At 31.6% G+C, this 15,209-nt stretch overlaps 2 protein-coding genes across 2 annotated transcripts; both read right to left on the bottom strand.

Moving 5' to 3' along the window:
• Nucleotides 1–6,889: 6,889 nt before the first annotated feature.
• On the bottom strand, nt 6,890–7,948 carry LOC105782655 (uncharacterized). Its single transcript, XM_012607533.2, has one exon. The coding sequence runs from the start codon at nt 7,931–7,933 to the stop codon at nt 6,998–7,000; it is 936 nt and encodes a 311-aa protein (XP_012462987.2). The 5' UTR covers nt 7,934–7,948; the 3' UTR covers nt 6,890–6,997.
• A 2,743-nt stretch (nt 7,949–10,691) lies between these two features.
• Nucleotides 10,692–15,107, bottom strand: LOC105782652 (protein FIP1). The gene is made up of 14 exons (XM_012607531.2): nt 14,881–15,107; nt 14,543–14,630; nt 14,357–14,465; nt 14,144–14,193; nt 13,991–14,057; nt 13,701–13,773; nt 13,387–13,442; nt 13,153–13,249; nt 12,288–12,372; nt 12,118–12,180; nt 11,973–12,032; nt 11,301–11,393; nt 11,134–11,196; nt 10,692–11,050 (listed from the first exon to the last, which is right to left on the bottom strand). Exons 1-14 carry the CDS (start codon nt 14,940–14,942, stop codon nt 10,931–10,933), a joined length of 1,086 nt encoding a protein of 361 aa, XP_012462985.1. The 5' UTR covers nt 14,943–15,107; the 3' UTR covers nt 10,692–10,930.
• Nucleotides 15,108–15,209: the final 102 nt, after the last annotated feature.

Below are 15,209 nucleotides of genomic sequence, written 5' to 3'. Positions count from 1 at the left end.
CGGAAAAAAGTTAGGACATCAATCTGGGACAAAAAAACCTTAAGTATTAATCTGGGAGAAGTGGGCAAATTAAGATTACCAATTTCATATTTAACCCAAAAACAAATAGTGAAAATACATTGGAGCAAATTTGATAGTACATATTATTTCTTCAATACGAGATAAAGTAAAAATTAGTTAAGAATATTGGTACGAACTAAATACTTAATTTCATTTGATAGTATACATTAGACCTGTTCATGGGTTGGGCCACCCAGCCCGGCCCGAAGGCCCACCCGAAATGTGGAAGGGTTTGGTCAAAAATATAGGCCCAAAAAATGGGTTTTGACAAAAAAACCCGTTTAAAAAATGGGTCGGGTCTCGGGTAAGGCATTTCAGCCTAGGGCTTGCCCGGCCCGAATTCACTAAAGGAAAATAAATATGTTTGTTTTTAACATTATTTTCTTATTGTTTTCTCCCTATTTTGTTACCATTTTATTATTATGTTGCTTCTATTTTGTTGTTATTGTTTGGATATTGTAGAAAACTTATTTTATTGTTAATTTTGTTATTATTTTAAAGACATTTGTTATTTTTATTATTATTTTAGAGGCATTTGCTTGTTAAGTTGCATCTATCTTAGTGTTATTTAAGTATACATATTTTTTTAAAATTTATTTTCAATTTGCTGGGAAATATTTATTTTGATGTTTAGTATTTTTGATGTATTATATATATATATTTTAAAATTACATAAAAATTAATATAAAAATTAATATGGGCGGGTCGGGACTGGGTTTTAACATTTTTATCTGGGTTGGGCTTGGATAAAATTTTAAGCCCATTTTTCATGTCGGGCCGGGCCCTGCCTAGCAAACGGCCTAAATTTTTAGTTGAGCTCGGCCTGAACCCGGCCCATGCATACCTCTAGTATACATCAGTGGCAAAACTAGGTGCTGGTAGGGTTCCGTTTTCTCTCAAATGGAAAATTTTCCATTTAGGTCCCTTTATAATTTACAAAAATTTAAATTAGTATTGATAAAATTACACTTTAATTTTCAAAATGATAAAAGTTTGATTTAATTCTTTAAAACTTGTAAAGGTATTTTACTATCGTAAAAATATATAATTTAATTTCGATCCTGAACAAAATTTCGAGTTTACCTAATATATAAAATATATATTTTCACAATAACCATTATAGAGATGGTCTACTCGTTTGTATATGTAACCCTAAAAGTTACATTACTTTGTTTGTCTTTTAAATATTAAAATCTAGACTTAAATTTTACCAAATGATTCTGACGTAAAATTCTAAATTTATTGATTTTGGTTTCACTGGAATTATAATCTTTTTTCTTTAAAAAAAATCAAGTTCAAATATAAAGATAAGTGAATTTTTTTATTATAATAGCCAGGGGCTAGCAGGGCCCCGGCTCCCCTAAAATGGAAAATTTTCTATTTAGGCCCTTTAATTTTTTTAAAAATTTAAATTAGTAAAGATAAAATTGCACTTTAGTCTCCCTAAAAATGATAAAAATTAGATTTAATCCTTTAATTTTTTTTCTAACTTTAGCCCAATATAGATGATATATTTTTCACAATAACCATAGCGTAGACGGTCTATCAGATGTATATGTAACCCTTAAAAGGTTACATCACTTTATTTGTCTTTTAAATATTGAAATCTAGAGTTAAATTTTACCAAATGATTCATGACAGATAATCTCAATTTTATTGATTATGGTTTCACTTGGATTATAGTTTTTTTTTTTGAAAAAAATTAGGTTCGAATGTAAAGATAAGTGAGTTTTTTTATTATAGTAACCAGGGGCTGGCAGGGGCCCCGGCTCCCCTAAAATGAAAATTTTTTTGTTTAGGCCCTTTAATGTTTTAAAAATTTTAAATTAGTAAAGGTAAAATTGTACTTTGGCCCCTTAAAAATGGTAAAAATTTGATTTAATCCTTTAAAAGTCTTTTCTAACTTTACCCCAATATATATAATATTTTTTCACAATAACCTTTGTAGAGAGGGTGTACTTGTTTGTATATGTAACCCCTAAAAGGTTACATCATTTTGTTTGTCTTTTAAATATTAAAATTTAGACTTAAATTTTATCAAATTATTCCTGACAGATAATCCTAAATTTATTGATTTCGGTTTCACTTGTATTATAGTTTTTTTTTTATTTAGAAAAGAATCAGGTTCTAATGTAAAGATAAGTGATTTTTTTATTATAGTAGCCAGGGGCTGGTAGGGGCCCCGGCTCTCCTAAAATAAAAAATTTTCTATTGAGGCCCTTTAATTTTTTAATATTTTAAATTAGTAAAGGTAAAATTACACTTTAACCACCTAAAAATGATAAAAATTCGATTTAATTCTTTAAAATTCTTTTCTAACTTTACCCCAATATATATATCATACATATTTTTCACAATAACCATTATAGAAAGGGTCCACTCGTTTGTATATGTAACCCCTAAAAGGTTACATCACTTTGTTTATCTTTTAAATATTGAAATCTAAACTTAAATTTTACCAAATGATTCCTGACAGATAATTCCAAATTGATTGATTTAGGTTTCACTTGGATTATAGTTTTTTTTCTTTAGAAAAAAATCATGTTCGAATGTAAAGATAAGTGATTTTTTTTATTATAAGTTTCAATAATGGGGTAACCAGGGGATGGCAGGGGTCTCGACTCCCCTAAAAAAGTTAACAACTTTAATAATTGGACATGAACTTTTAAAATTTGAAAAGTAAAGGTTTTGAAATATAAACTTGTGAAGAGTACGAGAACCACAAGAACTTATGGCATATTTTAACCAAAATGAAATTGTTTGAAAATGAGAGCATAGAGATTTTGACACATGGATGAAGTGGAGACATGTCAATAAGGTATCTCAAAATGATTGGTGGGTCAATTATTTTAATTAATTAATTATATGAGTATGGCAGAAATTAGTAAGAAGCACACGATTTTGGTCAAAGAAAAAAACAAGCAGCTCATCTATCCTATGCTCCTTATTTTGGTTAATTTATGAAAAATGTTAGTTAAGATTTTTGTATATAATTAATGAAATATTAATACATTAAATAAAATAAGTATTACAATGAATTGATCGATATTCATACAACTTTATATTTATTCATGCATCATAAGTATTGGATTTTGTTTCTTACTCTTTCGGTTTCATTTGATAAAATTACTCAAAATTTCATTGTTTTTTTTTCTTCAAAGTTTTACTATTAATTATTACAAATGTGGAGTAATTATAATTTAAAAATTAAAGAGTTAAATATAAAATTGGCACTCGAATTTATTCACTTCTTTCAAATTGATGCTTAAGATTTTTTTTCTTTCTAGATTGGTACCGAAGCCTAACGTCGTTGCTTTTTTACTAACACATGAAAGAAAAGAAAAATAATGACATAATCAGAATGTCACTACTAACACATGTCATTGTCTGATACTATCACCTACCTTAAACTTAACGGCGTTAGGCTTGAGTGCTAATATAGTTGACGAAAAGAAGTTAGGATATCAATCGGGACCAAAAAAAACCTTAAGTATTAATTTGGGAGAAGTGGACAAATTGAAATTGCCAATTTCATATTTAACCCAAAATCAAATAGTGAAAACACATTACTGCAAATTTGATAATACATATTATTTCTTGAGTAAAAGATAAAGTAAAAATTAGGGGCTGGTAGGGTTCTGTTCTCTCTAAAATAGAAAATTTTCCATTTAGGTTGTTTTATGATTTACAAAACTTTAAATTAGTATTGATAAAATTACATTTTAACTTCCAAAAATGATAAAAGTTTGATTTAATTCTATAAAAGTTATAAAGATATAGACTATTAAAATGATGAAATTGCATTTTGCTATCGTAAAAATATACAATTTAATTCCGATCCTCAAAAAAAATTGACTTTACCCAAATATATATAATATATTTTTTCACAATAAACACTGTAGAGAGGGTCTACTCGTTTGTATATTTAAACCCTAAAAGGTTACATCATTTTGTTTGTCTTTTAAATATTGAAGTCTAGACTTAAATTTTATCAAATGATTCCTGACAAATAATCCTAAATTTATTGATTCCAGTTTCACTTGGATTATAGTTTTTTTTTCTTTAGAAAAAGCTTAGGTTCAAATATAAAGATAAGTGGATTCTTTATTATAGTAGTCAGGGGCTGGCAGAGGCCCCGTCTCCCCTAAAATGAAAAATTTTCTATTTAGGTCCTTTAATTTTTTTAAATTTTAAATTAGTAAAGGTAAATTTGTACTTTGCCCCCTAAAATGATAAAAATGATTTAATCTTTTAAAATTCTTTTCTAACTTTACCCCAATATATATAATATTTTTCACAATAATCATTACAGAGATGGTTCACTCGTTTGTATATGTAACCCTTAAATGGTTACATCACTTTGTTTGTCTTTTAAATATTGAAGTCTAGACATAAATTTTACCAAATGATTCTGACAGATAATATCAAATTTATTGATTCCAGTTTCACTTGAATTATAGTTTTTCTTTTTAGAATAAAATTAGGTTCGAATGTAAAAATAAGTGGATTTTTTATTATAGTAGTCAGGGGCTGGTAGGGGCCCCGGCTCCCATAAAATGGAAAATTTTCTATTTAGGCCCTTTAATTTTTGTAAAATTTTAAATTAGTAAAGGTAAAATTATACTTTAACCCCCTTAAAAATGATAAAAATTTGATTTAATCCTTTAAAATTCTTTTCTAACTTTACCCCAATATATATAATATATTTTTCACAATAACCATTATAGAGTTGGTCCACTTGTTTGTATATGTAACCCCTAAAAGGTTACGCTTTGTTTGTCTTTTAAATATTGAAATCTAGACTTAAATTTTATCAAATGATTCCTCGAGATAATCTCAAATTTATTGATTCCGGTTTCACTTGAATTATAGTTTTTTCTTTAGAAAAAAATCAGGTTCGAATGTTAAGATAAGTGAATTTTTTTTATTATAGTAGCCAGGGGTTGGCAGGGGGCCTGACACCCTTAAAATAGAACAAAAATCTATTTAGGCCCTTTAATTTTTTTAAATTTTAAATTAATAAAGGTAAAATTACACTTTGCCCCCTTAAAATTGATAAAAATTCAATTTAGTCCTTTAATTTTTTTAAAGGTAAAATTACAATTTGGCCCCCTAAAAATGATAAAAATTCGAATTAATCATTCAAATTTCTCTTCTAACTTTACCCTAATATATATTTTTCACAATAACCATTACAGAAAGGGTCCACTCGTTTGTATATGTAACCCCTAAAAGGTTACATCACTTTGTTTGTCTTTTAAATCTGTAAATCTAGACTTAAATTTTACCAAATGATTCCTGAGAGATAATCTTAAATTTATTGATTTCGGTTTCACTTGGATTATAGTTTTTTTTTCTTTAGAAAAAAATCAGGTTCAAATGTAAAGATAAGTGAATTTTTTATTATAAGTTTCAACAATGGGGTATCCAGTGGGCTGACAGGGCCCCGGCTCCCCTAAAATGTAAAATTTTCTATTTAGGCCCTTTAATGTTTTAAAAATTTTAAATTAGTAAAGGTAAATTTACACTTTAGCCCCCCTTAAAATGATAAAAATTTAATTTAATTCTTTAAAAATTATAGCATATTCAAATGGTGAAATTACATTTTTACTATTGTAAAAATTAAAATATAATTTCAACCCCCCTAAAATTTTTTTTGCCTTCGCCCTTGAGTTTCAAGATTAATTCAAGGAGAAATTAAGGGTTTTATCGATTTCATTTTTATTCGAATTTACATCTTTTTGATTATTGCAATAACTATCAATCTCAATTAAGTTAAAATATCCTCTTGATTACTGCAATGGTAATCAGTGCCAATTAAGTTAAAACTCAATAAAAATAATATTTATTTAAGCATATATTCAAGCCCATCATCCTCTTGATTATTATAGCAGTAATAATATCAATCGAGTTAAAGCTTAATCGATGACAAAATTACTTATTAATTATAATATCTAGAAAGTAAGTTCATGGAATATTTTGAAGATAATTTTATCAATATCGTAGGTGTGCCATAATCTAATAACTTTTATAATAGTTCTAAATAAATGACGGTGAGATGATTTAATTCGTTCTTAATTATAACTAATATCCTTATTAGAAAATCGTTATTTTCACGCTCTTTTTATTAATTACCTTTATCACATTATGTTATGGAATATCGTATTTGCAGCACGTTTTAATTAAACACGTTTACCATATTTCGTTACAAAATAGTGCATGAAAACATCGATAGAGATTACCCCAAATATGGGAAAAGAGGTATTGAAGTTACATTTCAAAAATTCGTTATTTCCGTACCTTCTTATATTAAATACTCGTGACGTGTTTGTATCTTCTTTCAATTAAACACACGTATCATACGTCGTTACAAAATAGTGCATGAAAACATCGAAAGAGATTACGTCGAATATGGGAAAAGAGGTATTGAAGTTACATTTCAAAAATTCGTTATTTCCGCGCCTTCTTAAGTTAAATACTCCTAGTGTGTTCGTGACTTCTTTAAATTAAACATACGTATCATATTTCGTTACGAAGTAGTGCATGAAAAATATTATTGACACAATTTCAGACATTGATAAATATCAAAAATACATTTTAAATTTCAAAAAGAAATTGTAAATTGCCGATAGAATTTTAGTTCGATTGACATGAATATTATTATTAATGTAGGAGAGCTTAGATTTAAGTACGTTGAAGCGCATTATCAAAATTTCAGATCAAAGAAATGGATTATCAGGTGATTGATGGTGAACATATTTTATTTTTTTTAAATATCACATATTCAAATTTCGCTGCGAAACAGGTATTTTAATCGAAATTACCATTACTTCAAACTGAAATTACTATTCCTTCCTCTTTTACAAAGGTTTGACTTTACACCACACAAAGGGGATTATTACTATTTAAACCCTTTTTTTTTAAAAAACCACTTAAATTATATCCCAAGCGAAACTGGCAAATTGAATGGTGGTGGCGGCGGTGCGGGTGGTTTGGGGCGTTTAGGCACAAATTTCCGAGCCCAAACATGTTTTCCGTTGATGGTGAACTTAGCTTTGACATTACCATTAAGGATATATTCAATGGCAGCCGGTGAGTGACACACGATCCGAGCAAACAACGGTTGTTCATTAGGCATCACATCTTGCATGTGCAATGACTCGATGCAATTCCCATACAGCCTGGTGAAGAATTCCCTAACTTCCCATTCATGAACCAGGTACCCTTTCGAGAACGTCACGAATATGGTCCGATCATCGGGATGGACTTCGTTGGTTTGAGCAGCCGCTGGCAAAGAGCCAAATTGAACCCTAGGTGGTGCTGGTGTTGGTACTCGTGCTGCTAGTGGTGGTTGCACTTGCACTTGTCGTGGGTGCTGCCGCTGTTGCTGTTGATGGTACAGGCTAAGATCAGCTAAGCTCTGATGCGCTTTTCGTTCAACGGCCTGTTGCATGATGTCCTTCAACGCCCTCATGCAGACCTCGTTGACGAGCTTAGCAAGGCCTCGCACCGCGATGAGCCGGTGCTTGGCAAAGAACGGGAGAGCCAGCTCACTGTCGATCAGGCGCTGCATCAAAGGGGTATCGTTGCGTCTAGTGGACAACGGAGAGACTTTCTCGCTGTGAATGACTCCAAGACAAGCCAAAGCCTCATCGGCAAGCTCGTTCACCAGTACACGAGGCAAAGGCAACAGTTTTGTCACAACCTTTTTAAACCCAACCCTCTCAAGCCACAGCCATAACGCGATACAATGAAGCGATTCCACCGGGTCTCGGCATAGATTCATTACAAGCACAGCGTACAACTCACGATCAATGTTGTGAAACATGTTGAATTGCTGGTCGGGAACGAAATAAGTACCTCGAGGAACCATAGCTTTCACCACCGAAACAAGTCCCTGTACTGTATCCATTGTTAACAATCACAACAACAACAACAACGAAATGAAAAACCAGTGAAACCAATTTATATATTTATGTGATATGAATTTGGGTATGAATGCAAAAGGAAAAGCAAACCTGATTCTCAGATAGGACCGGATTGCCTCGATAAACACCCAACTCTAACACCAACCAGTTGCAACCAAGGGGAACCAACCACAAAACATGAATGTGCTTTGACTTCATTCATGTATATATACACGCATGTGTATGTATGTGTGTGTGTGTGTGTGTGTGTGTGTGTGTGTGTGTGAGTGTATACGAGTGTTGAGTGTGAACTGACCTATAGAATCATAAGTTTGTTCTTAAGAAATAAATTCCTGAAAACCAACAAAAAGTTTGCTGTCTTTATTTGAGCAATTGAAGAAAGAAAATTTGTTTATGGTAAGGTAATAATTACTAAAGGTATAGGCTTTGTATGGTAATTAGAGTTGGGATCATTTATAAACTTAGCCGTTTCAGTATTTGGGCATTCAAAAAATAAATTCAAATTTCTTAAAAGGCATAAAAATAAATAAATTAAGAAATTAGTTTAGCAACCATCTTTTAATTTAAGATTTTGATTATTCAACTCATTCAGTCTTAGCTTAATTGACATTAATATTGTTTTCAGTGCAAGAGGATATAGTTTTGAGTACGCTAAAGTGCATTTTCTTCCTATTTAAAAATTGAGAAGTTATAGGTAGTTTTAGGCTTTCTATAAAAAAAAAATCTGGTTATTCAAGTCCAAATATAATTATATGTAATCGTGATGTGAGGGTATTTGATGGGATTCTTTCATATTTTAGTCTCTTGTGCAATTTGATTTTACATTATACTTGGTTGGGTATATATTTATGGGTAAATGCTCAAATTAGGGTTCAATCTTTTAAAATTTGTTTATATAAGAGCCTAAGCTTTACATAAGTTCTCAGACGAGGATTTTTCACACACTTCAACCCATTTTGTAAAAAAAAAAAATAGGTAAATGATAACATGTTTAGAATAAAACACAACACCCGAATCAAATATTACTTGAAAAGAAAAGAAAAGAATCAGAATATAATTTGAAACCTGATATATGACATTTGAAAGGTTCTTATTTGAGCATTTTCGAAAAAGTTAGGCCCTTGTTTGATTATTTTAAAATGTTTAACCTTCATTTGAGCACTTTTACAAAAGTGAGAGTTTTATATGACCATTTTAATTAGTTTAGTCCTTATGTGGGAAATCATTAAAAAGTTGGATTCTAATTTGAGCATTTAGCCTATATTAAATTTTTTTTTATAAACTAAGCTTAAAAAGTTTAGGCTTTCATAAGTTTTTTTTATCAATGATTAAATCAAGGAAACTATAAAAATAGTTACTTTTGTTTGCTTCAAATTATATTTTAGTCACTTATGTTATCATTTTGTTACGAAGTGGTCACTTTACCGTTAAAACTCCATTACCTCTCTAACGAAAGTCCTACGTTGTAGTCTAAATGGGTTTTAAATGCCAATTCGGATATCCAGTTGCTGGGATAAAAATATGTTTTTAATTAAATAAATTTAATTTGGACTACGATGTAGTACATCTAAGTTAGCATTTAAAACCCATTTGGACTACCACGTAGAACCGCCGTTAGAGAGGTAATGGAGCTTAACGGTAGAGTGACCACTTCTTAACAAAACGATAGCGTAAGTGACCAAAACGTAACATTTTAAACATAAGTGACTAAAATGTAATCCGAGACAAACAAAAGTGACTATTTTTGTAGTTTACCCTTAAATCAATTAACAATGTTAAAGTTGATTCTATTCAAATATGAAATTGTAATAAAGTCTTGATTTTGAACTTAACCAAATAAATAAAAATGGGAAGCCTTAACTCGATTAGTATTAACATTGCTGTCAGTGTAGGAGGACGTGGATTCGGGTACGCTGAAACGCATTATCCTCCTATTTAAGGATTAGGAAAAGATTATGAATAGTTCTAAGCATCGTATAAAAAAACGAAAAATAATTTATTTATTTTTGTTAATGTTTAAGTAAAAGAATAAAATGTCATAAGATTTGATTAAGAAAGGTATATAATGAAATAGAGATTTAAAAATTCATTATGTGAGAAGCAATAAAATTAATTATCTACAAATTTGAAGAATTCTTTGAATTTTCCGAAGTAGTAACCACTAGAATAAATTGTTGTTATGAGATTAGAGTTATAATTTTGGTAAAAGAATTTTTCAATCTTTCTCAATTTCAAATTGAGTAAATTAATTCCTCTTAAAAATTGAAGTAATTTAATCCTTATCAATTCGAAAATAAACAACTAAGGACAATTAATTACTACATTAATATCTTCCATCAATTGTCATAACAAATTTAGCCTTTAATATTTATATATTTTGTTATTTTGGCCTTAATTCTAAAAATTCAACAAATTCAGACTCATGAAGAGTAAAAGCTAAACTATATTAGTAACAAGTAAATCCTTTGTATGTAAAAAATCTCGATATATTTTTGGAATAAAGGTGAATCGCAAGGCCTAAGACGACTCATAAAGCATTTGATCACGATCAACTTTGTACACCTACTTAGGTATTGAGCATTTACATGCAAAAATGGAATTCTTTGGAATGTATAATTGTAACTCCGTAAAATGGAATCGGGTAACTTTTTTTTTTACACATGGAACCATTCATGTGGGGATAACATATAGAACATTTACATATTTACACAAATGTTGTAAGATAAACTTATTAAATTGGGACTAAATTGTAACTTTTTTACTTAAATAATCAAAACGAAACTTACCCATAATGGTGTAATTTACTGATATAAGATTGGTCTTATTCTAAAAACGTCTTGAATTCTTCATTTAAGCATAGAACAAAAAAAAAAAAAAAAAAGCTAATTCCACTCCAAAAGTGTTGGGATTTGTCTATACATACTGGTGTGGAAGGAGTAAATTTAGGCTCCACGCTGCTCGCTTGATTCAGTTGAAGATGTACATGTTTGGTTTCTAAATGTTGAAATCTTCTTCTGTAATTCGAGGTTCGACATCCGCTCAACTTCCAATGCTCGCTCGAGCTATATACCAATATCCAACACTCACAATCGAGTCCAAGTATATATAAATAAGTATACGAAAAGGATCGTGGAGAAGTAGTTACCTTTGCAGCTCGAGTGCTCCATTCTCCTAGAATAGCTCTCAGTCTTTCATTCTCTTCGACATACTGTTTTGGGTTTTCAGCAAAAAATAAAATGAACAATGTCAATATAGCAGTGTAAGATTACAATAATTTTACCACTTTATTAATACTAGGTGTTTGCAGCTTACCTGATTGTTAGTTGTTCGAACGCATTGGACCTCTGCTTCTGTGTCAGCTATTAAAGATCGAGCAAGTCTTAGTTCGGACTGCAGCTGATTCATCTGCAATTTGAATGGTTAATTGCTCGGTTTCTGATACAATCTACTACTATTGCACTTCCGTAAATAAGGTCGGGAACTAAGGTTGAATGCTTACTATCAATGCTCTGAAGTGGAACAAGTTCAGGTGCACAGAACAAGAATGAACAAATTGGACTTTAAATACTAAGAACACTCTGTCCCTAAGTACCTATCCATAGCTGTAAATGTAATGCATAGGGAATCGAGTGTAAGCGTTGGATATGGATATATGTATGACACATGTATTTTTCAAGTTTTAATGTATTTGAAGAGTCATATCCTTGTATCCATGTCTGAAAAAGTGTCGGACACTGGTGTGAGAATAGATACTATAAAGAAAATGAAGAGTCGGAACAACATAGGGTTGCAGGTTTGCATACCAAATGCATGCCCTGATTCTTAACACCTTAAAACCTTACTCTTAGGCATAAGTAACCGAACGAGCAAAGCATGGTGCCTAAGACAACTACAAATAATATGCAAGAACAAAAAGTTCAATTGTTCAAAAGAATATCTTTAACATCAATAAGGTTTTCATGTTTCCGATATTAACTAGGGTACCTCAGCTGAAACTGTTCGTAATTCTTGATCACGAGCTGCTAATAGATGGGCAAGATCAACCTGAAAAGAAGTCAAGAGTAAACCATTATTTTGACCGTTATGTGCACAATTATCCCAACATTCATCTGTAAAGATAGATCACCACCTGAGGTGTGCTTCCATCATTAGATCCTTCGTATTTGCTCAAGCACTCTTGCAATCGAAGAATCTGCAATTAAAGACATATAACTTGTATAACAATATTCTGCTATGGTACTGCAAAAAGATTGAAGAAAACAACTATGACGAATTATAGTTGCAAGATGATCCAAGTACCTCCTCACTTAGAAAATGAAGGTTTTCACGCTGATACTGCAGTAAAGCCATTTGCTGATCAGAGAGTCGACCACCGTCATGATACCTGGTGCACCAAGCAGAAACAAACATAGCGCATAAACAGCAGCATTTCATATAACGATAGTGATGATTCGTAATTTCATATTAATCTTTGTCTCAGTTTCATGACAAGTGAATCTGCAACAGCCATAATTAGGATGTCTAGAAACCAGCAGAGTTCCAGCAATGGTAAAATATTAAACTATCTACTTAAACTAAAGATTGAAAAACAAATCTTTCATGGCTGTAGGGCCTAGGACTATGGAAGGCTGAAACCACCAAAACCTTGTCCAAGGAACGCCTCAACAGCTCATCAGAGACTGACATTTGCTAAACAGCCTACCACCTATGGCCCTAACTATATGACCTTGCTAGACATTGCATGCAAGGACACTTGGACTCTTGCCTATTGCATCAATGCCCATGTGTGAGCCCTTCAACAGGATAATACATCCTGCAAATATATTCGGAAGCATGTGTTTAAGGGCCCTCCATGACTTAATTAGTAGCTCCCCCTCACAAGACACCTTATATTGTGAGGACCTCACCATGAAGGGTATAAATAACCCAACTCCATCATCTTCATCCTCAAGACGACCAACATTATGTTACTTTAGCAAACTATCTTCACGCCACTTAAATGGTAATCCGACCACTAAGAGGCTCTCTACACCACTGCATGAACCTTCATCTCTCCTCGACACACAAACCTTACATTAACAATGGTGAATCTTGAAAACATAGTTTGGATTGGATCGATAAATGAACATAGTTTGGATTGGATCGATAAATGATTTTCCATTACCTCAAATCTTCCAAAGGACTTGATGGTTGAAGGGGAGAATATAATGACTTCAAAACATCAGGCTGAGAATCCAATGAATTGTACTGATATACGTAACCTACAAGAACAACAATAATGCAGAAACATATAGGCACCGAACCAACTATTTGGAAAAGCCGACCTGAAAAACTGAAAAAAAAAAAGCTATCGGCATGTTTAATTCAATTAAACTCCTCAAATGCTATGCGAGCTTACCGATATACACACTCATAAAGAACCCAGAACATACTGCTTCAACCAACATAATAATCCTGCAAATCAAGTGGAATATTGCCAATGATACGTAGTTAAAATGTTATTATCATATGTAATTCATATCAAATTCCGAATTAACCCAACATTCCCAGCAATCAATAACATCATACTGCCACAATAACAAATTGTAACATAAAAATAATTAAATACAGAATGAGCATCCAGAACTGATAAAGGCTAAAAACTACTAAGAACAAATACTTAATGAAGTATTAAGCATAACCCAAAATAGGAATTATTGGTCAGTGCTGTACCTGAGTATAGTAGAGGTAGAAAGGATACGAATATAGGGTTCCCAGACCATGACAAGTATCATTCCAGCAGTTCCTAGTACAACAATAATGGGATGACAAAAAAATGACCTTTTATTACAAAATTACAAAATCACAAGTAAAAGAAGTATAACTATAACTTTAACATTATTCCTAACTGAAAAAGATTCCATAGAGATAAGCCACTATCGTTTGTGTGGATAAAAGGGATCGCTACATCCTAACGTAATAAAAACAAGTGCTTGCCTTCAAAATACATAAAACATACTCACCATAAGCAGTAATGGCGAATGGTAGACGAACAATATGCTTCAACTTCTGACTGAAACTATAGTAACCCTACAAAATACAAAAGCATTTAGCATCTTCTACAAATTCAAGTGTCACTTAGAAGCCACCGGTGTTGGAATAATTGGTAAAGTTACTTGTAAACGTATCTTCTGGACTTGATAAACATGGTATTGCTGAAAAATGCCTGTAAAAATCAAACAAGACCTTCTATATCTAATTAAAACATAAAGGAATATCGTCTTTGAATCTATAATATAAAGCACCCCATGGATGGTAGAGATCCAAAACAACATCTTTCATCTTTTTCATTCAATAAAAATACAAAATAAGACCTATAGCAAAGATACCTGTGACTATTAAAAGAACAACATCACAACTGCAAAGCAATGGTAAGACTAAATGCCCAAGAGGCTGAAATATCCAAGGAGCTGCTGCAGCCAAGATTGCGTAACCCGCCTAAAAAATTTGAAAAACAATCAGAGTTTTGCTTAATGATAAATTGAAAAGGAAATAGCAAATGAACTTCAACTTGCCAGTATGAAACAATAAAAAACACCCCCAACTATACTCCTTGGTTTCCGGTGACCAAATAATGGAGCTTCATGAAGTATATCAAGGAACCTAGAAATGACACAAAAATGTGAAATTATACCCATTACTCATTTCAGTGAAAAAATTGCTAAGATCAAGTTAGATTACCAAAATTTGATTCCTAAAGTTGAAGTTCTGGGGAATGTTATCCCAAAAGTTACATTAAACAAGCGTAATTCTTGAATAATTTCATACAATAAAACCCAGAAAACTTAATTATTAAGGCATGAACGACAAACGAAATTTAGAAGTTCTTCAAGCAGAAGGATTCAAAGCTTACATAGCATCATTTTCTTGAGGAGATGTAGGATTGGAAGAAGCGTGCCTCTCATTAGACATCATCCGCCACTTCTCTAAAAAAAAGGGTTCAACTTTTTTTCAATTTACTCAGTTTTCAGTGAAAAAAAAAAGCTGAATCGATACAGATTTCATCTAGTATCAGTTTTTCTTTTTTGCGGGGTTGGGGGTCAAGACTCAGTGCTGCAACAAACGTTCTTCGCTTGTTCTTGGCTATTTTTTTACCCCAATAAAAATGTCAAATGAAAATGGCATCCTATAGGCCCAATAGTCTTATATTGCTGGTTTAATCATGGACCAAGTGAGCCTCAA

This window comes from Gossypium raimondii, chromosome 13 (assembly GCF_025698545.1).
Source record: "Gossypium raimondii isolate GPD5lz chromosome 13, ASM2569854v1, whole genome shotgun sequence".
Classification (NCBI taxonomy): domain Eukaryota; kingdom Viridiplantae; phylum Streptophyta; class Magnoliopsida; order Malvales; family Malvaceae; genus Gossypium; species Gossypium raimondii.
Note: the sequence above shows the minus strand (reverse complement) of the source record. Positions and strands in the feature narration are given on the sequence as shown.